Source organism: Tinamus guttatus, unplaced genomic scaffold (genome assembly GCF_059628265.1).
Source record: "Tinamus guttatus ecotype Peru unplaced genomic scaffold, ASM5962826v1 Tinamus_guttatus_pri_ptg000953l, whole genome shotgun sequence".
Taxonomy (NCBI): domain Eukaryota; kingdom Metazoa; phylum Chordata; class Aves; order Tinamiformes; family Tinamidae; genus Tinamus; species Tinamus guttatus.
The window spans coordinates 74711-101658 of record NW_028289487.1 but is presented as its reverse complement, the minus strand read 5'-3'; the positions used below and the strand labels follow the sequence as shown (position 1 = coordinate 101658).

At 38.4% G+C, this 26948-nt stretch overlaps 1 protein-coding gene and 1 long non-coding RNA gene across 2 annotated transcripts in view; one reads left to right on the top strand and one right to left on the bottom strand.

Annotated features, from left to right (window-relative positions):
• LOC104573360 (MIB E3 ubiquitin protein ligase 1) overlaps positions 1 to 26948 on the top strand; it is a 63089-nt gene that overhangs the window by 15690 nt on the left and 20451 nt on the right. Inside the window, exons 5-12 of the mRNA XM_088538266.1 lie at positions 2949 to 3015; positions 5134 to 5338; positions 6291 to 6474; positions 6779 to 6923; positions 8007 to 8140; positions 8966 to 9073; positions 12818 to 13015; positions 15936 to 16087. Of these exons, the coding sequence (XP_088394392.1) occupies positions 2949 to 3015; positions 5134 to 5338; positions 6291 to 6474; positions 6779 to 6923; positions 8007 to 8140; positions 8966 to 9073; positions 12818 to 13015; positions 15936 to 16087 (1193 nt within the window). The remainder of the gene's footprint in view (positions 1 to 2948; positions 3016 to 5133; positions 5339 to 6290; positions 6475 to 6778; positions 6924 to 8006; positions 8141 to 8965; positions 9074 to 12817; positions 13016 to 15935; positions 16088 to 26948) is intronic.
• Positions 22959 to 24319, bottom strand: LOC148590962 (uncharacterized). Its single transcript, XR_015914214.1, has 2 exons — positions 24091 to 24319; positions 22959 to 23183 (listed from the first exon to the last, which is right to left on the bottom strand). It is a non-coding gene; the product is annotated as an uncharacterized LOC148590962 (long non-coding RNA).

Below are 26948 nucleotides of genomic sequence, written 5' to 3'. Positions count from 1 at the left end.
TGAGTGAGTCTGCAGACCTCCATCCCTGGTTTTGATGGATGGTATTCCATATTGATAGTAATAACTTACTAGTTAATCCAGTAGGCAGCTGCTACTTTGGCATAGTCTTACTTTTCAAGGTCACGTATTATGGCACTCCTATACCATCTGCCAGCACTGCTGACATTACTGTAATGTTCCTTTTTTCATTCTGCGAAGCTTTTATGATGATGAAACTGCACCTGTTTCTTCAATGGTGTAATTGGCTGGCGTGTCCAAGTGAACTGGCATCTCCTCCGGGTTTCCCATTTGGCTCAGACGCTCGTGGTGTTTGTGCAATCCGGCCGCCTCCTGCTGGAGCACAGTGAGTTTTTCAGTGAGGTCCCAAGGTAGATGTCAGCAGGAAAGTTGCTGTATGCAAGAACAAAACAACAAAACAAGCAAAAAAAACCCTTATGATCTGCTCTTCATATGGATCAGCTACTGACTTGCAGTTCCTGCTGTGGAGTGTTTGTGCTCACACTGTTCCTTGAGCTTTGAGGTTATGGTTTCCTGCCCAACGGGGACTTCTGTCTCTTCTTTAAGTAGGCCCAGATTGCACAAACTCTACAGCTTGCTCTGTTTCTGGAAAGCATCGTCTTCTGTTCTTACTGAATGAAAAATAGTCCCATTGAATTACTATGTAAACCTAAGTTTTGTTTTCATCTTTGTGTATTCACACCTGGCCTCACAGTTGTTAGCTTTCTTTTTCCCTCTGCGTGCAGTACCACTGAGAGTCTAAAATTCGCATTCTAACTTCCTCTGGCTCTCGGTACGTTTCCTCCAAACGATCCGTCCCTTCCATCCTTTCGGAAGATGCGGGGAGACTCGTAAACCAGCGCGGAGCAGCTGTGTGGCGTGAGGCGCAGCGCGACGCGCTGAGGGCGGGAGCGGCAGGCGCGGCGCACGGGCTGGGTCGGGCAGCGCTGCCCTCCTGCGCGCTCGGCCTGCGCCGCCACGCGCTCTGCGTGGCTGCTAACCTGATAGCCCCCTTAATTCCCCTCCCCAAAACCGCTCTGCCTTCCTTCAGTTCTTAGACTCTTCTCTGCTGAAATAATTTTCATCCAACTTGGACTCCAGCATACAAATGAAAGGAAGACAGATAGGAAGCTGAGGTTGGACATCAAGCTACTGCTTTGTTTTGCAGCCAGATATATCTTACTGCAGAAATAAACTGCTCTTAGTGCATAATGCAGCCGGGTAAAAAGGAGGAGCAGACTTATCCGCATGGATCTGGAGGGTCTGTCTTTGTGTAAAGTTTAAGCTGCTTTAATCTGCCTTCTGGTCATTTCTACTACAGAATATTAATGGGCTATAACTTAAAATCCGTTGTATTGTTATTGATGGCTTTTTTTCTTCCTGCTGCTGCCAGGTTTAGACATCAGTCTGCACTGTACACTACCACCTGCTGTAACCCCTGTTGATCTTGTGCCCAAGTTTTGCCCATTCGTGAGGAGAGCTGTTAAGTATCTGCTGCTCTCTGTCTGTGAAAATACCTTTCACATCTATAGCCCTTCTTGACTCTTACGTAGACAGCTGGTTGCTGCACAGCACGAAGAGTTTGTGCTCGGGGACACCAGGCAAATGAAATCCCCCTTAGCCCGAGTTAATGAATCAGGTTGCCATCCGGGGCGGTCAGCAGAGCTTGGTCCTTGGCCCAGCTGGACCCGGCACCTGCCCACAGGGTGGCAGCATTTTGTTGCAGCCCTTCTGCTTGGGTGCTGAATGATGCTGAATTTGAAGTGCAGCTAAATCTCCTTATTTTGGTCTGGCTTTGTTAACTAGTATCTTAAAAAGTGCCTTGATGTTCTTCATAGCTCAGGCGATGCTCCAAATAGTAGTTAGAAGCACTGAAAGTAAAGTAGCGTTGCGTTCATCAGTATCTTGGAGCCTGGGAAGGCTTGAGAGGTTTCATTTTCATCCTTTTGCAGGAGGATAATGTCCAAATAAATATCAGGTGCAGGAAAAATAAGAAATGATTTTAAAAAAATGTTTTGGTTGATTTTTTTTTTTTTTTTTATCACACCCATCACCTGTGCCCTTTTTCCTACCTCACCCCCTGCCAGTGTCCCCTGACGTTCAGCAAAGTTTCCTAAGTTTTCTTTCCCCTCCCACGTCCTCTTGTGGACAAACTGCCCGTTGTTCAGAGAGATTTGTTCCCTGGAGGGTAGCGCCAGCTGCAGCTGCTCGGCTTAAAGGCTTTCCTGAGAGAAATATAGGAAGGGGGAGCTATAGGAGCTCTGCTGGCTTTATGGCAGGTTATTGTGCTTGAAACTGCTGCTGCTTAAGTAATACAGAGCAGAATTTTCCCAGAGGCCTGGTCTCTAGAACTGTTCTCTTTGAAGAGCTGTATTAACTTTTTATGATTATTATTTAATCATAGTGTTATACTCCCTATATTTTATAGGAAACTCTTCAAATTTTAGAGTGTGGGTGCCAAATGTTAATCTCTAAGTTAAAATTTTTGTTTCTGCTTGGAAAAGATGTGGGACAGAAGGACAGCATTGCCAAGACTTAAATGCTACTTGTACATGAAAGGCTGTGGCATCAAGCACTACACATGCTTTTTTGTTATTTTTGCTTTATTTGCATTAGTGTGCTTTTTTATTTTTGAAGGGAGCAGTGCTGACAGACCAATGCAGAAAACTTTGCTTTATTCTAATAACCGTTTTGAGTTAAAAACATTTTATACTTTATGAAGCATTACTGTAAAGCCTTCTATATTGCTAAGGGTTATTAAATCTTGTGAATGCCAAGGCTGACTGCTTGTAAAAGTATTAGAGATTGTTTACCTTTTTATCGGACATGTTTTGTGTGTGTTTAGTTTTCAGCCTTTCTTAACTGGGTCTATTTCAGTTCTGGTTTCACTGAGCTCTGTAACCTGGAGATTCAGCCAGTGAGGACTAAAGTTGTTTTACTTCTTTCCCTAGTCTGACCTGAAATGTGTCCAAGATGCAAAAGGAGGCTCTTTCTACAGGGACCATTGTCCTGTGTTAGGTGAGTTGCAGATAAAGAAAATGTATCTTGGTTTGTGTTAATTATACTTAGCCTGGGTTTCTGTCTCCTTTTTAAACCACCTTTAAAGGGATGTCTTTTATCATGCAATACAAATGGTACAAATGGTAAAATATAAATTTTATCTAGATGTGTCTGTTGTCAGTGTGCCAAGTGGACAGCAGGAGACTTCTTAAGTATTAAGTGAAAACTTGCATTTCCCACATGCCTTGTGTGCCCTATTTTTTCCAAGCAACCAAGCACATCTGTGCATCCTGATAGGACTATTAAATATTCAGACATGCTCAATGAAGTGTTGTGTACATGATCTTAAACAGAAAATATTTGAACATAAAACATTTGAACTATGACTTACACTAGTATTACTGTAAAATAACATATTGTTATGAATCAGGCAGGAAGAAAAATAAATAAATAAATAAACAGAAGCAAAGTTCTTAATAATTATCTGTATTTCCTTGGTAAAAGACCTGATCATAAAATAGGACACTACAGTTTTTTCTTCTTGTGTTTCCTGTTATACTTAGATGCATTGAAAGTTAGCTGATGATACTGCCTTTGCTAAAGTTATGAGCATTCTCTCTTTGTTGGTCTGTTCTAATTTCTTGCACGTGTATATGAGGTGTGACCTAAAGGCATTATTTATTTTTGACAGTATAGGTGAAGAGATGGAAGAAAAAGAAATCATCCAAGGGGTCATTTGGTGCTGTACTATTAAATAGATTAATTGTTCAGAACTAAGAAGTTGAGATACTTTGATCTTTGTATTTGTATTTAAAATTAATTTAGTCCAGCATGAATGAGCATATTCTGGTGCCTTACTACATGGGTAAATTTAGGTTCTTATGGCCTATATCCTCCAGGACATGCTTGCATGCTATTCATCATGTTATCTTTAACATCAGCTGAAATTTTTTTTTTCCAGTAAAGCAATAATCAAATAGAATTTGTGTTTAAGATTATAGGCATGCGTTTTGTACACGTAACTTTTAGGGTGATCCAGTATTTGGAAGTATAAAAAATAGCCAGTAAAGATAGCTGGAGGCTCTACTATAAATTCTTCCCCTTCCATTATATTAAGCTAGCTTGAGATGATGGTGAAAATTCTGTCTCAGAGGTTTAGTATCATTCTTATCAAGTTATCCTGTGTCTTTCTAATCTCGTCGTGTTATAACCTCTCTCCCTGTTATCTAAGGACAGGTCAGAGATGTGTTCAGGCTGTGAGTTTATTTGTGTAACTCATTCAAAACTCAAGAATTATCTTTAAAGCTTGGCGGTATTCAAAGCAGAGTGCAAATAATATTCTAGCAGGGATCTGAGTAAAACAGAATAGCGTCAAGTCAGGGATCAATACTGGGGGTAATTTTGTGGAATGACTCACTGGTGACTTTTGATAAGAAAAATGCAATCCCAGAAAGTCTACAGGTGACAGCAAATTGGCAGAGCAGTGGGGTTTAAAGTAGAGTTTTCATTCAACAGAATCCTGAGAAACTGAAGCACCAACTTAATCTGTGCAGTTCTGGAATTTTGTGGATGACACTAGACACTGTCCAGGGAAGTTTTCTGCACAAATAGGCATTTTTTTCTTTATATGTAACTTTCTCCCTACTTAAAGGATTAATTACTTTCTTAATTAGCAAAAGACTAGCTCCTAAATGACCACTGTTTGCTTTTCTACATTCAGAGATTGACCAAATTCCAAAAAAACTACCTTCAGTGGACATTCTGCATTTTTACAGATCTGAATGGATAGATGACACTGCGTGAGTGTCTTAAAACTATAAGGAGGAGTCTCTTAAAACTATAAAAGCTTTTATGTATTTCTAAATGTTTAGCGGTTTGTGGTAGTTGCTGCTATCTTACAAGCCACTGTGAGGCTTATCAGAGCCATTTACTATATACTGCTTTAATTGCTGCTCACATAGAAAACTCAAGGGTGACAAATTCCTTTTACCCTGTTCTTTTTCTCTGCTCTTGGCCAGTGCAGTTTTTCAAGAGGTCTTGTGGCTATTTAGTTCTGCTTGAGAAATTAATTTTTATTCTTTAGATGACTGGGTTTGTTACTGTGGTCTTATGGACATTTTCTATCTGTTCTTTTAGGTGAGCAAAATGGTAACAGAAATCCAGGTGGGCTGCAAATTGGTGACCTTGTCAACATTGACCTTGATCTAGAAATTGTACAGTCTTTGCAGCATGGTCATGGAGGATGGACAGACGGCATGTTTGAAACCTTGACAACAACTGGAACGGTTTGTGGCATTGATGAGGATCATGACATAGTAGTACAGTATCCAAGTGGCAACAGGTTTGTTACACACTGTTCATCATTCCTTCTCGCACACTTTCTTCAACACTTATGATGGCTTGGCTCCGGAAACTTTCTCCTGTTTGGGTCTATCAAAATTTCCTTCAGAATTTCCTTCCTTCTGCACTGTGTAATGAGGACTTACCTGTTATAGAAAATTTCTGTACTTTTAAAAACACCTTAGTGTGAAAAGAATTTTGCTGCATCTCACACTTAGGGAAAATTGAATCTCAAAAAAAAGTGGGGTATACAACTTCCAAAAAATAATGTTTAAAATAGAATTTTTCTTTGTAATTACAATCTCATGATTCCAAGGGGAATAGTAGCCACAATGCATGTGAGCATTCAGGAAAGTGACCTATGATCTGCTGTGTACATATATAGCCCTTGGTTTGATGCACACCCAGCATTGTATTCTTTAGAGGAACGTTAGTTTGTGCAAATACGGGAAATGCTGGGGAAGATGGTGTCAAAACTACTCTCTGCAAGTGAGTTAAGATTTGAAGCTTGATGAGCTAGTGTGATTAGTTGGATATAGTCAACCTTAGACCCAGTGGCACGTAAAGGGCAGACCACCTTGCTATGTATTAGAATATAACCCAACATAAAAACAGCTAAGGCCTCTAAACCAGTAAAATCTATAGTAAAAATGAGGATTGTTTGGTTAAAAAAATCAGTTGCGTCAATGCCATGCATTTGATTGAAGAATGTTATGGTTGGTACAGCAGTTTCTGAACTGTGAGGGAATGGGGCGATATCCTGTGTTTGTCCTGCCCTTGCATTATTCAGCTAGTGACTCCCAAACAAATTTATGGGCAAAAACCAATTAAGAAGAACTAGATCATAGTATCTAATCACAGAAGACTGCTAGGCATACAAGAACCTTATCCAGTAGATGACCTTTAAGTATATTGCATATTTAAAATACATTTTAAATGCCTCATTGTTTTAGGTGGACATTTAACCCAGCTGTTCTCACCAAAGCCAATGTAGTCCGAAGTGGAGATGCTGCTCAAGGTGCAGAAGGAGGAACCTCTCAGTTTCAAGTGGGTGACCTTGTCCAAGTGTGTTACGACTTGGAGAGGATCAAGCTTCTTCAGAGAGGTCATGGAGAGTGGGCTGAAGCAATGCTTCCCGTAAGTAGTTATATGTTTGAGTGATGGTAAAACTTGCATAATAATTCTCAATATGGCTTTTAAAAATACCCAGAGGATGTAGGAGTTGAGATGACACTTTCTAAACTACAGGAAATGTATTTCACTAAACACTGAGTAAAACTTGTTCAGATGTTGTAATTTGCTCAGGCTGATGAAATGCATCCAGAAGTGTTAATGATAGTACTGTTTTAAAGCTGACATATTAAAATTAGTTTCTTGTTATAATGTTCTGATTTATAAGTATTTAATTTTAATATTATTTTCATTTGACTCTTCAATGCAGACTTTAGGTAAAGTTGGTCGTGTTCAGCAGATCTATTCAGACAGTGACTTAAAGGTAGAGGTTTGTGGGACATCTTGGACATACAACCCCGCAGCTGTCTCAAAAGTTGCATCAGCAGGATCTGCTATAAGCAATGCATCGGGTGGTAAGTTTGAAGGGTAGTCGGTAATAAGTTCATGACAAATATTTGTGTTTAAAAACTGATGGCTACTAGTATGCAGTTTGTATGTAGCAATAATAGTCAGACTTGGGGTCTGTCTAAGCCAATATTACACTTAAATAAAGGAAAACTTGTGGGAAGTATATAGTATGTGTATTATGCAAAAGCTGCAAATGGAATAGAGGCTTCTATTTGGCTACAGAATATAAATATGTCTTTGGAGGTTTGCTCTAAAGGCTTTAAAATTGAAATGATTAAAAGAGAGATTAGATTGGAATAAGGACCAAGACATGAGAAGGGCTTAGCAAACAAGTTATTCTTTTCATGTTTTAATGGTAGTGTTTGATTGCAAGCTCAAGTCAGGGATTTATTTCAAACTGTAGTTCATGTTTTTTTTTTTTGTTTGTTTGTTTGTTTTAATTTAATTAAACATTCTTTGGCTATTTACAATAGGCTTTAAAAATATATGTTGATATGTCTAATCTGTTTCGTCGAACCTGATCTAATTCATCTCTTATGAGGCAGAAAGACTATCCTGTGTTTATTTTATGGTCTCTTGGCTATTTCATAAGTTAGTTAAACCAGGAACACATGCTTTCTCTACATGACTGGTCAGACTTTTTCTTAGGATTCTGTGTTTGAAGAAGATATGCAGTGAATTTTCTGTAAAAGAGATAAAATTGCAGCGTCTATAAAGCTATCTAGAAGGATAACGTGACTTGGTGTTTCAGATCAGAGGAGAGGATATATCCGAAGTTAACCTGTAAGAGTAAGATATCTGATACACATGTAAACTCTTTAATTTTTCTTCCTCTATTTATGTTTTCTTGTAGACTGCCTATTTGTGGTTAAATCTTTGTTCTTAAGCATTCGATGTGGCAGTCTCAACTATGTGAGGGTTAGTGAGGTAGAGCACTTACTCAGAACTGAATGGTAACTTAAGGGTGCCATTTTATGGTGTTTATTATTATGTGGTTATTACATCCTTTAGAAACGTAACAGATTAGCTGTTATTTTGCTGTTTCATTAGAATTGCAGGCTTAATTATCATTTGTTTAATAATTATAGAGAGATTGTCCCAGCTATTGAAGAAGTTGTTTGAAACCCAAGAATCTGGAGATCTCAATGAAGAACTGGTTAAAGCCGCTGCCAATGGAGATGTTGCTAAAGTGGAAGACCTGCTAAAGAGGCCAGATGTGGATGTGAGTGCACTATTTTGGAGAATAGTAACACTAAAGAAACTGAAGCTGTTGTAGCATCTCCTTGCAGTCAGCAGAGTGTCTTCACAGAACTAATTACAGCTGGTCCCAGTATCTCTTCTTCCATTTCTTATTCCATTAAACATGCCAGGGCATGTTTCTGAAAAATAGTTTTACACCCATTTTCACTGGGCAGTTTTTGTATGCTGTTCCATGACATGAATTAAAATAGCAGGTTTCTCTCTGCTAGAGTTGGAGCAAGGAACACCCACAGTTAGTGAGGGGCTTTAACATCTTTTGTTTTGAGGGGATATGAACAAGGAAGGTAATTCTTTTGCTTGGTAGATTTAGCTAGGTAGTAGATCTTTCTAATCCGTTCTTTGTCAGATCCCTCTCCTGATCTGCCTGTTCACTTAGTAGTGAGATGTCTAAAGGAGATGTTAATAAATCTATAATTTCATTCGGGGAATCATAATCAAATCATGAATCATGAACAAATCATAATCAAATGTTTTTCTTGCCAAAACAGAAAAAAAAAAGAATTACTACTATTCTTACAGATAACAGATGGTTTCAATAGTTTTTGTGGCTCAGAATTATATAATTGTTTTGCTGCTTTCCTCTAATCTAGCTGGTAGTGTAGAACTGAAATAGAGCAGACCTAATAGATCCATCTCTGTGTCAGAAAGGCAACCATGTAGAAATTGTTCATTTCCTACTTCCAAGGCATGCGGCTTGCTTATTTTTCTAGTACTCTTAAACCACTATAGTGTTTCATATGTATATGTTTTTGTTGCAAGTTATCTCAAATCATTTCTATGCTTGCAGGTGAATGGCCAGTGTGCTGGACACACAGCTATGCAAGCAGCTAGTCAGAATGGCCATGTGGACATTTTAAAGTTGCTTCTGAAACAGAATGTGGATGTGGAAGCAGAGGTAACTTAAATATTTAAAAATACTTTTTGTCCCCTTAAGCTCTAAGCTTTCCTATGTGCAGGATTCATAGTTCTATTGGAGTTCCTTTCCAGCACTCTGTGGACTTAGGTAGTAATTCAGCTAGGCTGTTTTTGATGATTTACACTGTAAACTGTTAAATGTTCTCTGTTAAGTCTTGAGAATTGCACAGGACTTATTTTGGCTTTTGTGTTAGCTGAATAATAAGCTTCAACTTGTGGCCTCCTTGATAGTATTATATATACAAACTGAGGATTGTTTTTTCTTTCTTCTCTTGGAGGAAGACAAGAAAGATAAGAGAAATTAAAAATGTTGGGAAACAACATTATTACCTCACTTATACAACACTTTTCTCTGAATATAGCTTTTGTGGAAACAGTCTTTAAACCTATCTTGAATTTGTTATAAGGAATGGGGGGAAGTATTGCGTACTGAATGCATTATTATTATTTTTTCTGTCTGAGTCTTTCTCCTGTTCCCTCTTGTGTTTTTCAATGAAATGTCTATTTTATTTATTTTTATTGGTATATGCACACATACATACGTGTTTGTACACAGATACATAGAAACAAAAGTACTGTAGACTATGGTTATAGTTCTTTAAAAGTCAGAGAAGGAGAAAAACTGTAGTGTGATTATATTCCCACACCAGCATCCTACCGGTACTGTTAAAGTCAATATTCTTTCTTTGACACCTTTAATAATGTGAAATATTATTCTAGTAGCATAGAACTGTGTAAGCTTATGTCTGCTTGTACTGGTTGAAGTCTGTTGTTAATTTCCTTTAGCTCATGTCAGTAGGAGAATGCAGCAGGGCAGCATATTGCCTTTGGCCTTCTGTCAAAACAGAGTCCCATTTTGCATCCCTGGCTCTGGTTATAACATGCTAGTACATTAATGGAGTGATGACAGAACCTTTGGTGCTAGGATTATTCTTACATTCATAAAAACATCGTTAGTTCATAAAGATTTTCTTACTGAATGGTAAGGATGGATTAAGTTTTATGCTGTGCATGCTTACTGGGGTCTGCTTTGTGAAGTGACTTGATTTTAGAAATAGAACTTTCACTGCACTATATACCGTAGGCTGCTAAAAACTACACTAAGCTTCTTCTTATCTGTATTGTGGTACCCAAGCTGCACTCAAGGAATTCACTGCTGCCTTCTCTGCTACTGTAAGAATGGAATTAGGGACATTAGAGTGAAGTGCAATCCACTCCTTGAATGGCTTGGGAATAATAACTAACTAATGGAACTGTAAGCATTCCCATCATCGTAATATCATGATAATGATAGTATTGTAATGCTAGCATTAACAAATACATCTAAGGATTTTGTTTGAATTCTCAAACCTTTTTCATGTAACGTTGAACTGTTTAAATGATGATGATGTTTGTAAATTAGTTACGTGATAAAAAGTTTAGGCTTTAGAACATGTCAGCTGCCTACAAAACACTGATGTGAAGATGCTGCAGAACTGCCCCAGCAGGCAGAGTGCAAAAGTTTAGCCATTTCACTGGTGTGGTCTGTGGCGTGTAAGAAATGGATAAAAATCTTTATTTTTGCTATGTTCAAGCTAGCCTTTGTACACTTACGCTTATAGTCACTGCTGCAGATTGTTTATATTCATTGTGACTGGTCCTGACATAGCTTTGGCTGCTTTATGCTGATATGACTAGAAATTAAATGTTGATTGCAGGTTACCTCTGTTTAGTCAGAAAACATTGTCAGGGTGGGAGGTCAGAGAGTCCCTATGGGCACTGTATTACATGGTAACAATATGTAGCTTTCTAGACTTCCCAGCAATTAGTGAGTGTCAGTCTATACAGACGACACTGACCATGTTTTTGGTCTGTATAGAAATATATAGTGTTTTAATACTTAGACTTGTGTATTAGTCTTAGGATGAATGTTTAATTAGCTGTTAGGTCTTTTTTTTTCCTAGATATGTTAACATAAATTATGTTATATATAATATTCCATTTGGAAGAACTGCTGTGTTTGGAAGAACTTCTGTTGTAGAAGGACTGCCCAGTGGGATTTAGCTCCCAAGAAACCTGTTTCGATGCTAGTGGGCAATAATGCATGTGCTTTAAGTGTGTTAACTGTTCATAAATTTTGTGTTTTGTGTCTCAAAGTTGCAATATGTTAGGATATGTAAAGTACTACGAAGTATCTTTAAAAAAAAAAAATCATATCCAGTGTACTTGGCAGACTCTAAATGCGAATAGACAAAACCTCACCTGTGAAATGAAATGCTTTCTAGAAAGAAATGCTGTAGTATTTTAACTGCAGTGCAGTAAATTTTCACCCAGCAGTGTTCAATATATCTAGCAGAGAAATACAGGGAGAAGTTCCCATTTCTGGTCCTTTCCCCTTCTGAGTAGGCATGTTTTGTTGTCTTCTGGCAGTTTGCTTTTTAGGTGAACCTGTGATGGAATCTTGCCATCTTGAAAGGTACTTCAGTAGCACGAGTTGGCATGGAAGACATAAACATAAATGTTTTGTCATCAAAAGTTATTGAGGTTTAGTGTCATGACAGTCCTTATTAGAGAAATTCATATTTTCTGAAAGACTGATTTGAGAATTAACAGATATGTCATCTTACATTTTGTAGATATGATAAACAGTTTCGTTGTTACGTTTCTGTGCAAATAGAACTTATCCTGAGAACTCTTCATTCTTGCATTGATATCAAAGTGCTTTAGAAATGTGTATTATGTATAATTAAAATAACCCCAAGGGAAAAAAAAGTGCTGAAATGAAAGAAAATTAAGCAAGAAATTAAACTTCTCCAAGAGCGATTCTATGAAATCCAGTGCACCTTTGATCAATCATGGCTTTACATGCTTAGCACTTTTAGTATTGTCAAAATTAAATTTTACGAATATCTAGCAGCATTCCACTGCGCACATAAATTTGATTAGACTAACACTTATGCAAGCTATTACAGCAATGAAATATGCTATATATCTTCCATTTTACTTTTCACTTTTGCATGCTGTCATTTTATATATGCATATATATATTTGATAAATATTGAAGTATATTTCATGTTGTCCAGTCCACTTGTGGATGTTAGAATAAGGTTAATTAACAGATTTAAGACTTTCAAAACTTAATTCTCAGTTTGTATAAAACCAAAGCAAACTGAATGTACTAAGTGGGTTAAAGCTGTGAATTATCATAGAATCAGAACTACTTCCACAGCCACAATCCTAGATTTCCTTTGAAAAACTTTCTTTCTTTATTGTGTATTTGCTAAATACACAATAACCCTTGATTAAAAAAAAGAAAGAGCCTGATTATAAAAGCAAAACACTTCTGTTGTCTTATTTGGTGATTGGGAATCTGTAACTTTTGGTGGTGGTAGGATTTTTTAGCCAGTGCTTATTTTCAGTAAAGAAATGAATCCATCCAAGTTCCTGATGAAGGCATCCTGCATAGATTCAGAGTCAAACTTGCGTGAGATAAATACCAGTGTCATAGAATATATGTTTGTAGCTGAATAGAGTATATACGCTTGTTTTCAGTGGCAACAGGCTTTTCATCCTCTGTTGCTAGAGAATAAATCTTTTTCATTATTATTATTTGCTCAGTATTTGAATCATATCTTAATTGCCTGATTGAATTCCCTCAAACGACAAGAAAAAATGTGTTATGTTTCAGTTTAAATCTGTATTTACATGTGAAGGAAATGGGGTCACGTTAGTGTTTCTGCTTCAGGACAAGGATGGGGACAGGGCAGTCCATCACGCAGCATTTGGCGACGAGGGGGCCGTCATAGAGGTTTTGCACAGAGGCAGCGCAGACCTTAATGCCCGCAACAAGCGCCGGCAGACCCCGCTTCACATCGCTGTTAATAAAGGCCATCTGCAAGTCGTGAAGACTCTGCTGGACTTCGGCTGCCATCCTAGCCTCCAGGTAAAGTAAATGTTGATCTGGATTTACTTTTTAGCTCTTGAATGATACGATTTGGCTGTGTGTGGATGCTGGATGGAGCTGATAAATGTAAGACAAAAATTAAAGGAATAGACCTTGTAGGGTTATCTGTCTCAGCCTTTGCTACAACAGGTGACCAATAAGAAAAATGCTCTTATGTTGATTTATTTGCTTGACACCTAGATAGGTGCCTGATGTATCCTACCAATTTATACTGACATTTTCACGGGCTACTTATCTGTAATAACTTTCCCTGCAGATTAATCCAGATATACTGCAATAACATATTCGCATCTCTCTTTCTCTGTAATTTAAAGTTCAATAATATTTTAAAGGCGTATATTCACGTAACACAAGATGAGCAAATTTTCTAAAAATTAGTGAGTAGAAGGATTTATGTATTTTCTACCTGCCTTTGTAGGCACTGTCTTGACTTTTACCAAGGTTGAGCTTTCAGACAGCTAACATCCATCCAGATCCTGGTTGCTGTTGGTTAAAGATGAGATCTGAAAATGATTTTGATGTATTGTCTCAATAAAGGGCGTGTGGGCACAATACATGCAATATACACACTCTCTCTCTCTATATATATGTGTGTGTGTATATGTATACACACTTTCTCTATATATACACACGTATATATATGTGTATATATATATATACACTCTCTCTCTATATATACATACATATATATATATATATATATATGTACGATCCCTGACGTATGCTATGTGGATAACCTCAGTGGATGTTTTGACTCTTGATAGCAGTCTGGTTTAAGTTCAGTGTAATGGTGCAGTGAAACTCTGCCTGGAAAATGTAATTGTCTTTGCAATTAGTAGACTTTCAGATCCTGTCTGAAGGAAGCTTGATCGATTCTTGTGGGTCTGAGCACAGGCCATGTGTCAAATTGAAGTGTGGCTGGAGGTTAATTGGCCAGTGCGCCCACTTCTCAAGCAAGTTCATTATGTAAACAAAAACATGTGCTGGTCTAAAAGCAGTAAATTCAAGTCATACAGTCAGTTAAGCTGCATAAAAATGGCTTAATTTCATTTTGGCAGGCTGGTTGAAACTGTTTCCATTTTTGGACACTTCTTGTTTGGCAATTTGTGATTCTCATTGTAAATATTGTAAAGATTCCTTTTCATAGTATATTCCTAAAATGTTCAATTCCAGAGTCTCTCAGTTGACAGCTGAGTCAGTGGCACTGACAAAAATCTTCATGACTTACATGGTGTCAGAAGTTTGCAGGAAGCATAAACCTAGAGAATTTTCCTGTGTAGCAATAAATAAACTTAAATAGATGTTGCTGTTTGTAGCAGAACATTCCTTTTCAGCCTGAATGTTTGGGCCTTTGGATAAGTAATATACATGTTGCTTCCAGGAATAGTAAATATTTTTCCCTTATTGGAAAGGGTTTTTTTTAAAAAAAAATAAATAAATAAAAAATAAAAAATGCAAATATCACAAGCTAAAACATAAGTTCTTTGCCCATTGAATTATCTACTGAAATGTATGCTTTATATAATGTTTTATCATTAGTCATAGTATTAGTCATAAAAAGCTTAAATATTTTAAAAATACTAAGCTTTGAATGTTTTGTGTTACTTAAACATCGGCTTTTGTTCCCTGGCAAATGGTCTACACCTGTTAAAACAACAGAATCGCCTTAAATGCATTGCTGGGAGAGCACCTTATTTTGATCCTGCTTTTTTTTTTTTTTTTTTTTATTCCATATAGTCTTTTTTGGTGTTGTCTTTTAAATAGTTAATTGCTGGCTCAAAATTCACCCCCATAGCACAAAGTTACCTGCCTGACCCATCTCTTCCCTGTGGCTGTGACCGCCCTCTCGTGCTGGAGCCACTTTGTGTTGAACAGCAGCCCAGTCCGCACAGGGGACGTAGAGAAGCAGGTGCCCTTGACAGTGCAGAAGCCTTTCCAGGGCCCTGGTTTTGATCTCTGGTGCTAGTGCAGCTTTGGAGGGCTATAGCTCTAGGTGGGCACAGCTACTCCAGCGTCCACAAAACTAGAGCAAGATGAGAAGCAACTTGCTCTGAGCTCTGCAGCGTAGCTACACTTTTGGATAGGAAGTGCTTTGTATTTGTGCAGTTGTTTTTCCTAGTGCCATTTAAGCAGCATCTGTCACAGAATGAGTGGTGGTGGGGGTGAGTGTCACAATGCACTCGTGGGAAAGAAATAGGAATAGGTTTTATTGGTAATGACAATGGTTTCACGAGATTCTATGGCAAGGTTATTTAGTATTTACTCTATGGAGGTTCAAGATACACACAGAATTACCAAGAACACCCTCCCACTGGGTCACAAGGTTTGGATTGGAACCCCTTGCTTTCCAAACTCCTTCTGAGAGGAGCCTGGGTGCGATTGGATCCAGTCCTAGTCCCAGACCTGGTCAACAGTTTATGTCTAAGGGATTTGTGCACAGTTACAAAATAAAGTTTACAAGTTCAAAAAGAGAAGCATACTATAGTCACTTACACAAATCTGTAGTAGGAAGTATCTCTCAACCCTGAGGAGTGTCCTTGAGAGGCATCCCTGCTCAAGGGGAGATCTCGGCTGCAATGCAAGGAGAGCTCAATGGGCCCTCGGGCTGTCCCCATATTTAAGGGATAAGGTGATTGATAGTCATTCTTTAAGTTCAAAAATGACTGTTGGCTGGTGTACACACAGTTAGCCTTATCTCCCCATCAGGATTGTTACTGATGGTTAATGTCCGAGTGGGGGAAGAAAGGAGGGAGGCAACTACCAGGATCAGATAATGTGGTAGTTAACACCTGAATAGGACTACGTGTGAGGAGTCAGGTTGAGCTGGGGAAGGAGCCCATGCTGTCACAACATCTTCCTCATGCATGTGAAAATTAATGAAAGCTGTTTTTGGCTTTAGGATTCTGAAGGGGACACCCCCCTCCATGACGCGATAAGCAAGAAGCGGGATGACATCCTGGCGGTGCTGCTGGAGGCTGGGGCCGACGTAACCATCACCAACAACAACGGGTTCAACGCGCTGCACCATGCAGCGCTGCGAGGAAATCCTAGGTAAGATTTGTCTTTTGAGATTATTTTGTTTTTAAAATAATAAAAGGGGAGAGGGTAGAATTATGGCATTCTTTGAAATGATCATTAAACTTTTGTATACTTTCATGTCTTGGGTTTTGATGTTGCTTAGGCAGACATTATTGGAATGGCTAGCAGCTGGGTAGCCATGCTTAAATGAAACTTGTCTGATTGGTTTAATATTGTGTTTAGGTGTCTGCCTATTCCTGGGAAATTCCATATAGCAGGTGAAAATGAAATTACTGCAAATAAATGTTTTGCCAAATAATAAGTTACTGAGTAAGATTTTGAGATAGGTTGAAACGCTTTTACAAAGCCTATCTTGAATGTTAGAACTGGGGGAGGCTTTGAGTTTTTAAAAGTAATTACTGGTGAATAATTATTAAAGATAACATGCAGCTGTAAAGTAAATATAGGCCTGCCATGTTAAATGGCATGTGCTTGTATAAGAAACATTTGATTTTTTTTTTTTCCCCCTCTATAATATTTGTAGCAGGAGTTTCTTATTTCAAGTTTTATATAACAGCTCATTATGAGAACGCTGATTTTTGAGGCATAATTTGTTTTGTGCTTTTGTCATTCTAACAACACTTAAGTAGTATTATGTTTTCATATGGTAGAGAATTCAGAATTTAATTTGCATGAAATGTTTTGGTTTTCTACTGTAGAATTCTCCTTCTCAGTTGAGTGCCATTTGACCAGTAGGGATGTGTATGTTAATCTATGAGAATAAAATCAGGTCTAGTATCATCATAGAATCATAGATATGTAAGTAATATATAAAAGTAATATACATAAATGAGTAAAATTCCATGTCCAAAACAGGGCAATTTCTGTTGATTAATGAGAAGAAAAGTGCATTTACTGAATGCTTAGATACCTCAATAGTGAACTAGATCTCTATACAATTTTTTACACTTAAGATCAAATGAGTATTCAAAATTGATTTGATTTTAGGGGAGTAACCCATACTCTGCTTCTGAGTTCTGGCCTTTGCTAGCAGTAGGAAGAGGGACCTACGAGGGGAGGGGGAAAGAAACAGCAGGAAAACCCGATACACACACACAAATTGTGTTGAAGAGAGCCCTTGGAACCCTCCCCCCCTTTTATTTAAAGATTAAAATAAATTTAATTCAACTTTTGAACTCTTGGGTATCACAGATAAATATTGAAATAATTTGCTATTTTTCTTTTAAGTAGCTCCCCCCCCCCTTATATTGGATCTTTTGTGACAGTTTGGCAATGCATTCCAGAAGAAGTTGGATAGTGTGTTTTGGGAAGCACCTTGTCAGGGTTCTATTCCCTCCTTGCATTAACTTGCCTCTGTTTAAACCTTTGAACTGATGCAGAAACAGAACTTCTGATTTTTATGCTGCCATAATAGTATTGAGTCTAAGTGGAACTTCTTCAGTTTATGCTGTAGGTAAGCTTGAATTGGTGCATGGGACCTAGAGATAAGAATTTTATAGTGAAATATAGTGACAAGTTGTGATTTTACTTAATACGTGGTTTCTCATCAATGATTTTTAGCTGACTCAGGCATATTACTTAAAATTTGTCTTGGGTGGTTTTCAAGTAGTGTGGATCTTAAAGCTTGGCAAACTTCACCCCCTCTGTATTAGTGAGACTTTTCAGACAGGAAGGGGAAAGCAAAGCTTAAGGATTTTGTGCAGATTGGTTGTGTATTTCCCACATTACCAAAATTTGGTAGAGTTCAATTTACTCATAAACCTGTGACTTCAGATTTCTGAACTGAAGACATGACTGTGAAGCGTGGGTGTATTTTCATATCTGTTGCCACAATTAACTTAAAAATTGCATTAGATCTTGTGAACGGATCTTTATTCACACTGCAGTTAGCATCGTAGACGTGTGCTGCGCTTGGAGCTCCTTGCATTCAAAATCTCTTCTGTCAATCAGTTCTTCAGAGTAACAAATTTTGTTAGACTCCAAACTGAAAAATGAGTATTTTGAGGCAAGGTGCAGGGTTCATACGTGTTCATATACTGGCAAATAGGAGTTTGGATTCCACAAATGGAATTGTGATTTCCAGTGCTTGCGGTGTTATTTGGTAGCTCTGCCTGTTAGTTTTGCAGGTGTTCAGCAGTGAGTTTTTATCTGTAGCAGCCTCTTTGAGCACTGGGCTTTCTCAAATGTTTAGTGTTAATGAAAATAGAGGGACTTTGCTCTGTGGTCATGGAAGTCCTCAAAAAGACAAGTTGTGAGATAACGAAGAGTTGTAAAATTATTTTCTAAAATGCTGAAGGCCATCTCTGCCTTCATGTTTGTACTTGGGGCAGTGAATATAGCTCAGTTCAAGTTGTGTGCAAAAGAGCACCATCTTAAAACTTCATTAAAATATTATGTTGAGAAAATTCCTTAAAAGACAACTTTTTATTCAGACTGAATTGAAGAAGGAATGTAATCTCTATGAGCAGACCTATAATTAGTGAATTAGGCTGTAGACAGACTTCTGATCTTTCAATAGTAAATAATACACCTAGCATGTATATGATAAATACAGTTTCTACCATATGCAGTGTCCTCCCTGGTGCACTGTGTATTTAAAAAAAAAAAAAAAAAGGGGGGGGGGGCCAAGGAGGAAGGGGAGAAAAAAGTAGAGAGCTGCCCATAGATTTGATTTGCGCAGTGCGACAGGGCACTGCAAATACTGTTCGTGTTTCTTTAAAGGGCAACGAGCTGGAGGGCACAGAATGGGAGACAATAAATCACTGGAAAATGTGTTTATTTGAATGTTTGCCCATGTTCTTGTAAGTGTTATGAGGTTAGTTTTTAGTGAATAAAGACAGAATATTAAAACACCAGTAGCTGTTTATTTAGAAATAATGCTAATAATACAACCTTGAAACTTTGGAGTACAGAACTTACTATGTCCTTTGTTACCTTCTCTCTTCGCCTGGCTGGAACTTAACACAGCTGCAGAGAGGAGCGTGTGACAGCTCGTAACCATATTGAAACGGGCTCCAGTATTGAAAATCTGAGCAGTCTCGTAGTGATCAATGCATAGCTACAGCTGGTTGAAGGGGACCAAATCCATTGAAGAGGTGATTTGGTTCCATTTTACCAGCTTTAGCAAAGCATTGGAGTGCAGGAAGGTTGTAATTCACCATAACCCTTATTTGTGCAAACCGTTTGCAAGGAACCTGTGACTTCTGATACAAGTTAGGCATTTTGTTTCTAGTCAGTGCTTATTTAACTTGTTTCATTAATTTGAAGATGGCAAAATGGAAAGCTGTATACCAAAAACTCTTAGGAAGTTTGTTCTTTCTTGGAGCATTTTCTTGAGGCTCTTTGGATGAGTCACAAATCAAGTTACAGTTTTAACTGTTTTTCTGTCTGCAGTAACAAAGCTCTAGAGTAGTGAGAAGAAACTAATTCTTACAACTTCTTTGACTAGTTTAAATTTTCTTTACCTCTTTATATTAAATTGTGCTGGAAAAGAAAGATTTTGTTCCCTCCCCACTGCTTTCTTCCCCCACCCCCCTTCTCCTCTCCCCCCCACCCTCCGCCTCTTTTTGGCAGGTTACCTTTTGCAGCTGCTTTAACACTGTAGTTGGTTACCACAAGCATAAATGTCAAGTGCTTTCAATTCTCCCTCCATATCTCTGGTTAGCATTAACTTTTTAGGAACGATTATATAACATAACAGGAGGTGTTTCCCTTTCTCTGTTTTTTCTTCTTTTCCTTGGCAGTATATGTAAAAATCTTAATGAGATAAATACTTTTTTCTTTTTTCTTTTTTTTTTCCTTTTTTAGAGAGGGTTTCTCTGATTCTTGTTAAGGCTTCTTAATACATTTTCTTTGCTTATCATGCTTACATTTTTAAATGTTATATATACGCACACATATATATATTTAGCAAGATGAATTCTTGTTGAGCTTTGAGTGTGGTGGGAAAGAGGTGACAACATTTGTTCAAGCCATTTACTGGTAGTGAATGTGTCAAGTATAGTCTGCATCTGTTTGTTGTGTAGTCTGATGCTGGTGAGAAGATTTATGTAAACATATTCCCAACACCATGTATCCTAATAGAAACATAGCAGGTGTGTCACTTGGACTTGAGCATTGAAGATGGCTATAAAATTAGTTTCTATTTTTACCAGTTACACAGGAACTGTTTTACAGATACAGCTGCTCAAGTGTGCTTTTGGATGGCAATACAGTATCATGTACTGGCCATATCGGGACAAAAAACGGCCATGGAAAAAAAGCTGCGTAGCATTTGATAATGTCAGCATCTGTTATCCCTGTCAGTCACACAGTTGAAATGTTTGAGTTACAACTGTGTCAGCAGATGCCCAAAGTTCAACGTGTGCTCAGTTAAAATTGAACAGCTGATCTAAGTGATGGATGTGACATTTTGGAGTGACTGAGTATGTATTCTTAGATATATGCTAAAGTGAACTAGCAGGAAGCGATGTCAGTATGTAATTTTAACTTTTGTGTTGCTCAGAGCAGTCATTTTGTTTCAGAGAAGCATTACAATGTTATACAAAAAAAAGACAAGAAAAAGCACAACATGATGACTGGTTACCAAAAACCTTTCAAAATAAGTTTAAACTGTTAAAAACTTGGTCTGATTATATATTGAGGAGCAATCGCTTGTTGGTGTGTGTACAGGAACTCTTCAGGAAAATAAGTAAATGCTTAACAATTAACCTTCCTGCAAATTAAGCTCAGTTGATAATACCAAGCCTGTCTATCACACTTCTCAGTGTGATCAAGTTCAGTAGCATAAGAACACTTAGAGCTACTATGGTTTGATTTGTTTCCCACTATAAAATAGCTTTAATTTAAATGTTAAGATTCTCTATATTTGTGCCGAATTATCTGCTTGTAAGAGAAACAGCTTTCAAACAAACATTAGCTTTTTTGCCTAAGAAAGTGGTTTTAATTATATAATGTTCCTTCTCTATATGTTATTCTGTGGTTTCAGGTAATTAAAAATAACTGTCTATTTATAATATTAGCTCTGTGAGATTTATACGGGGTGTTTAAAATAAGATTCTCCATCTAAAAATGGTATGGAGCCTTTTTTCCTCCCTCCAGACTTTTCAGTAAGCACGTGGATGCAGTTAGAATCTTTTAATATGGCCCAAATGTGCCCACTTATCATGAACATGTCATATGTAACAACTGCTTTTAGAAGGCTGCTGTCAAGAATAGTGGATACCCATTCCTATTCCAGTTGAGGAGAGAGATCTTTCCTCATTTTTTTCCTTATTTTTGAATATAATATTGAGCAGGGACCGAGTATGCTGGCATATGTTACTTATTGCTTTTAGAATTTACAACTGTTGTAGGATTTATTTCTCTTTGTTATTTCTTGTGTAAGTCTTAATTTTCTTGGATTCTGTATAATTGTATTTCCCTGCTCAGCTTTTTTAAATTGGGATTTATTTAAATTCAGTTCTTTGGAAACAGAATAACTTACCTTCTAAGTAGTGTCACTTGTGCTTTCATTTAGGAATCTGCCAATAGCTTTAATCCGCTGACTAGCAACTGGTCTAGAAATCTCTGTATTGTTACTTTCTGTGCATGGACCTGACACTGCAGTTTGTACTGAAGGGCTCAGTGAGCATAATAAGTGCTTTGATTAGGACAAAGTCCTAACTTAAGTTGGATGTATAAAATTGCAGATGATACTGCGCTCTTAGTCTGTCCCTTCTTCTCTTACTTAAAGACTTAATTTCTTAGCTGTCTCTGCTTAGGTCTTAGTTTTTACTGGTAGGCTAAAGATTTTATAGTAGAGCTAATTTAAAAACTACCATCTTAAGTACACAGAGCTTGCTGTGATTAATAAAGTAACAGTTTGTTTTTTATAATACATTTTGATAATTAGGCTTTTAAGATTTGTTTAGACTCCACCAATTGAGGAACACTGGTAATAAATTTTGCAGCATTGTAGTGATCTTAATGTGTTTTAGTAACCGTCCATTCCCTGCATGTTTGAATTTTTTGTTTAGAACAAATATTTTTTAATCCACGCAAACCTTTTTCTAGCTACTTTCATAGAACTTAATGTTTCATAATTTGTTAGCAATAAGTATACGTTATTTTGGCAATACCAGCTGACCTTTAGCAAGTCGATTTGTCACATGAATGTCATTCAAACAAGAAGGAAACCTGTTTCTTCCAACAGCTGTTTAGTTTCCTCTTACTGGTCGTTCCATGCCTGCCAAAAATACATACTTCTTTACATTCCATAGCATTGTATGTTCATATGGGTACATAAAGAAGTATGTACTCTGAGCAGGTATACATAGAGTTGCTCAACCATCTGTCAGCTGAACCCCAAAAGTATTTTGCTGCTTTTTCTTTTCTTTCATTAAGTTAAATTCATTTTGTCATTTCTTTGGAAGAATAGTGTTACGATTATTTAACTATAGAAAATAAGCTTATTGTTGCAGCTGAACTTTACAATGCAATTTACCTGCAGAATAGTTTAAAGCCAGTTAGAGTTCATTGCTCTGGCGGCATGGACGTCGCACGGGGTCATCCAGACTCGTGCAGCCTCTTGCTGTTCGTTCCGAGGGACCAGTTTTGAATGGAGCGTTGGTTACTTTGCAAAGGATTTTCCTGGGACCCGTAGTTGTATTCCACTGTGAGAACTTCAGTTTCCTTTGAGATCTTCTAGCAGATTTCCAGGCTGGTGTGTGCAGTGCACATCTAGTATCCTAAAAGAAAGTATAGACTCATCTAATATGGTGGTTATAATGTTATTTTCCAACCCTCCCCAATTCCACCTCCTTGCTTTATGTATCTCATATTCTGCCAACTGCTTTGCAGCTCTGTACTTATTTCTGCTGCAGTTTGCAGTGATTTAAAAAAAAAATAATTGGACCTGCTGGTGATCCTGCTTTTAGAAAACACGATGACATTGAATTAAGAAAACAATCTCCAACTGTTGTGACAGGATTTGGATTGTTGGGCCGAAGGTCACATGTGAAAGCTAATACCTAATTTAGCACTTCTACAGATATTTTTTTCTTACTTTTAAGTTGGCACTCACCTGCTTCAGTCAAAATCTTGTCCACACTTGAAAGGCTTATGGAAACTAAAAAATAAAGAAATAAAAGTAAATTTAACTGCATTTCTTCACATTCAGTTTTGTGCCTTGGTTTGTAATGGTGGTTAAACACTTGGTGTGCAGTAAGATTTTGACTTTGATTAGACAGTCTTACGGAGCGTATGGTTACTTAAACCGTATTTCAGGAGATAATTTGGGTTAAAGAGTATTTTTCTCCTTGTAGCATTAGAAGATAAATTTTAAGTAAGCTTATCAATTAGTTAATTTTAAGGTAACTCTAATACTGCTAAGGAAAAATGAGAGCGGAGGAAGTAAGAATTTCTGCAGCCCGTGACAAAAATCTGGTGCAGCTGATAGAGAGCAAATCAGCGTGTAGCAGGGAGCTAGCACAGCACTACCAGGAGAAACAGCAATGCAGCATTAGAATTACAGCATACACAGTCCAGGTTTTTAACCAGGTTGGTCTTGTGTGCACCTGAGATAAAGCACCTTGAAATTCTGCTTAGACCTGTTTCAGAACTCAGCATTGCCCTCCTGTACTGTTTTTAGGGATTTTTGTTTTTTTTTTTTATTGTGATTTGCATAGGAAGATAAGAATGTATTTTTTTCTAATGTTAGCAATTACTGTTTACTAAGCAGTCAATGGCATAGCAATATTTGAGTTTACCTCCCCAAAAGAAAATCTGCCTGTCAAGTTGTTTTTTTTTTTTTTTTTTTTTTTGCTATGAAATTTGGACTACTGTTTTCTTTCCACCTGCTCTTTACACTACAAATGCTTGATACTTTAACACACTCAAAATCAAGCTGCTCCCAGAGGAGAGGGATTAACATAACAACCAAAAAAAGACATTTCAGTAAATAAGTTACACATGCAGAAAGTCATAGGCATCCTTTAAACGTGCAGAATAAGGCAGGTCTCCTGGCGTTGTGTTACCTGTGAGCTTAGTATCATGCAGCGTTTGCAGTTGGAAGAGGGAGGTAATGACCTAGAGACACATCGGCAGCAGCCATCTCATCCCGAGCGCTCCCGCTCTACTCGCTGAATCAGCTCTTCCCAACAGGGCAGGGGGAGGCACGGGGGAGAGTGTCGGTGCGTGACAGTACCTCACCACCTTAAATAGATAAAACTTCACAGGAAGAAGAGAGAAAAAAAAAAAAAAAAGAAAGAAAGAAAAAAAAAAAAGACACGAAGACCGGTGCCTCGTTGGCACCAGCTGCCTTTCTTGGAATGCTAAAATAGGGATGATGTTGTATAGAAATTATACTTCACGCCTGCTGGACTGAGAATTAGGAGTCCAAGGATAGATGCTAGGAAGCCAAGGGTAGGTGAACTTAGCCCACTGGCAGATGAAAATCACCGCAGGTGGAAAAAAAGCCCACTGGAGCAAGAAGACCCCAAAACGAAACCCCCAAAAGTTGGAGTCGCTTCCAAAAAAGAGAAGAGGCAAAAATCAAAACCAAAAAAAAATTAGCAACCGTTCCCCCCTCCCCCGGCAAACATTGGTTTCTTCTAGCTCCTCAGCTAGTGCACTGCATCGTTCCTCGCTGGAGGGTACGTTCCCAGGCTTAGCCGTAGGCAGGTCTGTGGTGAAGCCACTTTCCGTGGTGCGAGGTCAGGGCTGCGTGCGAGGTCAGGGCTCCCGCAGGCGGGAGCAGCCGCGTGTCCCGCTCGGCGGGCACGAGCCAAAGCGTCACGGCTTTATAGGCAGCTAAGCATTTGAAACACGCACTCCCCGGCAAGCGGGCTCTCCTGTGCCTCGCTCTTCCCTGACCATATTTAGTCAACCATTGCAAAAAATAGTCCCCCAGCTGCCGATCGTCGAGCGGGCGGCCGCGGCGGCCGCCATCCCGCGCTCGGCCTGTAGATTGCTTGGCCTGCAGCGCCCGCGCCCGCCGGGTTTTTTTAGCACTGCCAAATAAAGCGCTCGCGCGCGCGCTCTCTCTCGGGTTTCCACTCAGATCTCCCAGAGTTTCCCTGGGCTCGCGCTGCTGCCGCAAGTGAAGCCCGATGAGGCTGCTGCTATACTTAGAAACGCCGCGGAGCCGGGGGCGGGAGGGAGAACGACGACAAAGACGTGGGGGGAGACGAGACAAGACGGGAAGAGAAGAGAAAAGCCCCGCTTAGCAGCAAGGCGAGGGCTCCTGGCACATGTGGAACAATAAACATCCCCCGCTGCCGCTGTGCGGTCTGGTGTCTTGGTCAGTGAAAGACGCCGGGAGTGACAAGAGGCTCTTTAAAGGTCTGAGGCCTAGGTGGCCCTGTCGTGCAGCTGCTTTTAAGTTTTAAGCTGGGAATGTTAGCTCTGAAATAAGTTTCTGCCAGTTGGTGCCTCTGCACTCCCACATTCCAGTTAAATTAGAAATAAAAAAATTGGATGGTTTTGGTTTAATCAGTTGATTAATAGAATTCCATAGTATTTGGTTTATAATGCTTAGCTATAAAATATAAACATAAAAAATATATACATGTATATATAATATAATGCTTTACTTTTGAAAAAAGTAAATGTGATTTTAAGTCAGGTGCTACTGTTTTGGAAACAACTGAAATACGTAGGAGAAAAGATAAAAACCCTCCAAGTGAACAACTTGTCTGGTTCTCACGTGTGTAAATTTGACCTTTAATAAGGCTAGTAGTTACACATTCAAAATCTGAAAAGGAAGTTTTTTAATGTTTATATGGAGCAGATGCTCCTATGAAGAGCAAGAAGTAACTAAAACATGGCCACCTCAGTACAGCAGAAGGTCATGAACCTGAGTATTTCAAAGCTTCCTGTGTATTTCCAGACAAAAAATCTTTTGTATGCTTTGCACAGGAGCAGTGAGGAAAATACTGAAAGTTCTGAAGAGTTTCTTTATCTAAAAGTGAAAAGATTTATAAAATGAAAATGTCATTTCATTTGTAAATATAATCAGTAGTTATTAATATAGTAAGTACTGCAAAGCAGAGAGTGAATTGCAAAGTTGTGAGCAACCCAGTGTCTCAGTTGGTTGTTTTCTTTCCCCTCTTTTTGGGTTGACTTTATCTTCTGGTCTGCAGCTGATAATTCTATACCTTCTACTGGAGGTTATCTTTCCAGTAAAAGTTGCATTATTTTGTTTCCCTTCAATTTTGCAATTGTATATTGAAAATAAAATTGTTCAATTATTTCTAAGCTAGACAGAGTATGTTTTTGTGAACTGTAGGTAAACGTTTACCTAGCCATTCCTTTAGCAGCTTCTATCATGTATAGTGCAAGCAATTTTTCAAATACCCAGAGCTATTCAAAAATACTTAAAAACAAAAGAGTGAAGCCATCTGCTTCCAAAAATTTGCACTGTCCAGGTGATCAATGAGATGCGAAATAGAAAGCCCCAGTTTCGTGCTACGCCATACTGAGCAACGGCAGTCTGAGCTATCCCGCTGTTCTTTGCCACTTGGTCCTGGGGGATTTTTGGTGGTGGTTCTTCCAGCGCAACCGCTGTGCTGCACAGCGAGCGTGCAGGGAACCAGATCAGGGAACTGATCTGACTGGAGCTTGTAATTTGACGTGCACTTGGGGTAATATCATTGCTAAAAATAGTAGTGTCGCTTCTTGTACTACGTTGGTGCAAGCGTTCATTTGGCTACGGGGTGAAGAGGATCAGAGTGCTCTTCTGTGTGAGAAATACATCCATCTATATTGGCTATTTTTCATCTGCTTTTTTATTTTTTAAATAAAGTTGGTAGTATGGCATGCAGTTGTCTTACTATAACCCTAAAAGAAAACTGCAGTGAAACTGTTGCATTGGTAACTGTTGGTAAGAGACTGA